The sequence below is a fragment of the Neophocaena asiaeorientalis genome, unplaced genomic scaffold (genome assembly GCF_003031525.2).
Source record: "Neophocaena asiaeorientalis asiaeorientalis breed wild unplaced genomic scaffold, Neophocaena_asiaeorientalis_V1.1 scaffold98, whole genome shotgun sequence".
NCBI lineage: Eukaryota > Metazoa > Chordata > Mammalia > Artiodactyla > Phocoenidae > Neophocaena > Neophocaena asiaeorientalis.
Window position 1 is genome coordinate 1,993,249 of NW_020172459.1, and position 2,960 is coordinate 1,996,208.

General features: G+C 60.1%; 1 protein-coding gene across 1 annotated transcript in view; it reads right to left on the reverse strand.

Moving 5' to 3' along the window:
- The window catches only part of PROC (protein C, inactivator of coagulation factors Va and VIIIa), a 9,354-nt gene that overhangs the window by 2,443 nt on the left and 3,951 nt on the right, over positions 1-2,960 (reverse strand). The window contains exons 4-7 of the mRNA XM_024738056.1: positions 2,701-2,725; positions 2,437-2,574; positions 2,196-2,330; positions 102-250 (exon numbers count right to left, since the gene is read on the reverse strand). Coding sequence (XP_024593824.1) covers positions 102-250; positions 2,196-2,330; positions 2,437-2,574; positions 2,701-2,725 — 447 coding nt within the window. The remainder of the gene's footprint in view (positions 1-101; positions 251-2,195; positions 2,331-2,436; positions 2,575-2,700; positions 2,726-2,960) is intronic.

The window sequence follows — 2,960 nt, forward strand, 5'->3', positions numbered from 1 at the left end:
AGGCTGCACTTCCCTTCCCACTGGTGCCTGCTGAGCAGGAACTGGGTGGGCTCAGTGACTCCTGGCCCAGCTGGTGAGCCGCTGCCTCTCTCTCCTCTCACCTGCCAGGGGCTCTCTCCCCATCCGGCCTCCTGCCCACCGATGAGCCGTGGATCTAATTGGCCTTCTTGGTCTACTTGGTCTGCGTCACGTTTCAAGTTCTTGCGTTTCTTCTCCATTCGCTTCCCTGGCCTCCCACAAGGGAACGTCACTGAAGGCAGGGGCAGGCTGCTGAGTGCCTGCTGGGTACTGCTCCCGAGACTGCCCTCCCATCTCTGTCCCCCTCCTGCCAGCAGCCTCCTTCGCTGCCTTGTGGGATAAATGATGCTCAACGCTCAATTCTATCAACTTGCAAAGCCCCTCGGGATAGTCAGTCGGTTAACGAACCGCGCCACTTAATGGCAAGAGTCAGACCAAGCAGCATCTCTACCTGGCGGTGCGCCCTTGGGCAGGTCATTAAAGTTCTCAGAGTTGGGACACCCCAGGGCTGTTGGGAGTAATCCCTGAGATGCACAAGCAAGGTCTCAGCGCTGGGATACTGCCGAGCTCCTAACAGAGGTAAGGACTTATGGGGAGGAGGAGGTGGACACGCCCAGAGAGCCGCAGAGTGGCTCTGAGCACGGCTGTGAGCTCCAGCCCAGAGGAGAGAGCACTGAGCAGAAGTGAGGGCTGGGAGGCGGGCCAGGGCCAATTCAGGCTGCGATGGGAGATTTAGACTCGCGAGAAGCAGTGGGAAACCATCAGCAGGGGGATTGCCTAGTGACAGAAAATGGAGATGAAACAACAGCGACAAGGTTCCAGAAGCTGGACAGCAGAAGGACATGGTAACTGATTTGGCCGACTGAGAAAGTCGAAACCTCAGCCAGTGGTAGGAGACGCTGGGAGCAGGCTGCTTGGCAACACAAACGCCCAGGAAGCCTCCACGTGTCTCTGAAGAAGCTGTGCAGGTGGGGCTACAGCAGGAATGTTGAGAGCTTGTCAGAGAAACTGCTAGAGCCCTAGGCTTCTGTCTCGACCCCTCATCAGTGGCTTGACTCTCCTCTCTGACCCCTGCAGAAGACCCTAGGTGTATTCTCCGCAGACGGTGAACCAGAGACCTGGGGGCTCCAGGCACCGCCACAGGGAACAGTGACACGCAAGGCTGACCAGAGAGAGTCACGCAGACATCTGCAGACGGGGCAGATGCCAGTTCCTCTCCCCCTACTCTCCCCAGGGGCCTGGAAGCCAGGCTGGGACCACCCAAGCATGAACTTGGAGGATTACTCTCAGAAAAAAGCCTAAAGACCTAAGAATCTGGGCAATAGGGGTTCTGCCAGTGACCTGGGCCTTCAGATGGTCTCACAGAAAAGCCCACCAGCCAACAGGTCCACCAGGCATTTCTTTGCACCTTCCTGTGAATCTCTAATTACTTTAAAAGGAATAGTTGGCTTTTTTTTTTTTTTCAGTAAAAGGACTGGAATATAAAGTTGTGGAAAGTTCCCTGAAAGAAGAACACAAAGTCAAAGATACGGAAAATAGAAGAGATAATGTGATAATAAAACTAGAAGATCAATCCGGGGAAAGAGATCTGATTAGGAGGTGCAGAAAGAGAGAACAGAGAAAGCACAGAGCAGGTCATCAAGGAAATAACTAAAGAAATGTTCCTAGAGATAGAAGACACGCATTTCCACATGAAAAGGGCGCTGCACGGTGAATGCAAGAAGATCCACACGGAGGAACAACCTGCTGAAATCATGGTAAGAGCTGTGAAACTCCGACTGTTGCGTAAGTATATAAATCTGATAGAAATTTCAATGTATAAAAAGGAAAGTAGAAGAGAAGGCAGAATCACGGTTCCTGTCTCTCCTCAGAGAAGCCAGAGGTGAAGGCGGAAAGAAAGCCGTCAAGAGAGATGAGGAGGACGCTGGAGGCGTTCCCGCCCCATCCGCTCCTCCCTGGGGAGATGCGCTACCTCTGGGTTCTTGCTCCAGGCCACGCCCCCAGAGTGGGCAGCGGCCCCTGGAGGAAGGCGGGCGGGCGAGGGCAAGAGCGGGCAGGAGACCCGACGAGGGCACCCTCCCTCCCCGTCGGGGCGGCCCGTCTCCTTCGCCTGGGACTCGGCCCTGTGGCTTGCTCACCGCCCGGGCGCCCCGTGCTGTCCCCCATCTGCGGCTCACCCTTGGGCTCGCAGAGCAGGTGGTCGTCCCCCAGGCGGTAGCCGGGCGCGCAGCGGCAGTGGCGCCCGCCCTCCTCCTCCAAGCAATAGTGCGCGCAGCCGCCGTTCTCCGCCGAGCAGTTAGAGAAGCGAACCTCTGCGGGGGACCGGCAGGAGGGCGCCGAGAGAGCGCAGCGCTCTGCGCGCCCGGCCCCGCCCCCGGCCCCGGGGAGCTCCCCGGCCCGCCGCCCGCTGCCCCTCACCTTGAAGGCAGAAGCGGCCCTCCCAGCCCTGCGCGCAGTCGCAGCGGAAGCCGCCCAGGCCGTCGATGCACGTGCCGCGCCCGCAGCACGGGCTGTCGCACGGGTGCTCCGGCGGCGGGGCCGCGCACTGGTCCCCGTCTGCGACGAGGGGTAAGGAGGGGATTACGGGGGTCCTCCGGCCCCCGGCCCCGTCCCCGTGCCCCCAGCAGCCCAGAGACCTCGAGGGGCACGGGCACCGCGGCCAGGGGTCTGGAGCGCACTCACCGTGGTACTTGGACCAGAAGGCCATCTGCGGAGAGAAGGGGCGGTGTCAGGGGCCGTCAGCCCACCTGTGTAGATGGGGAGACCCCGGGGTCCCTCCCCGGGCTGGCCCAGGTCCGGGAGGCAGCATCTAAGCGGGCAGGGAAGGGAAGGGCTTCCACACAAAGAGGGGTCAACCCCAGCCTCTGGGCAGCTGCACCCTGAGAAAAGCCAGGCTCCTTGCCCCTCTGCCCATCTCCACCCCCCAACCCCAACCCCCCCCC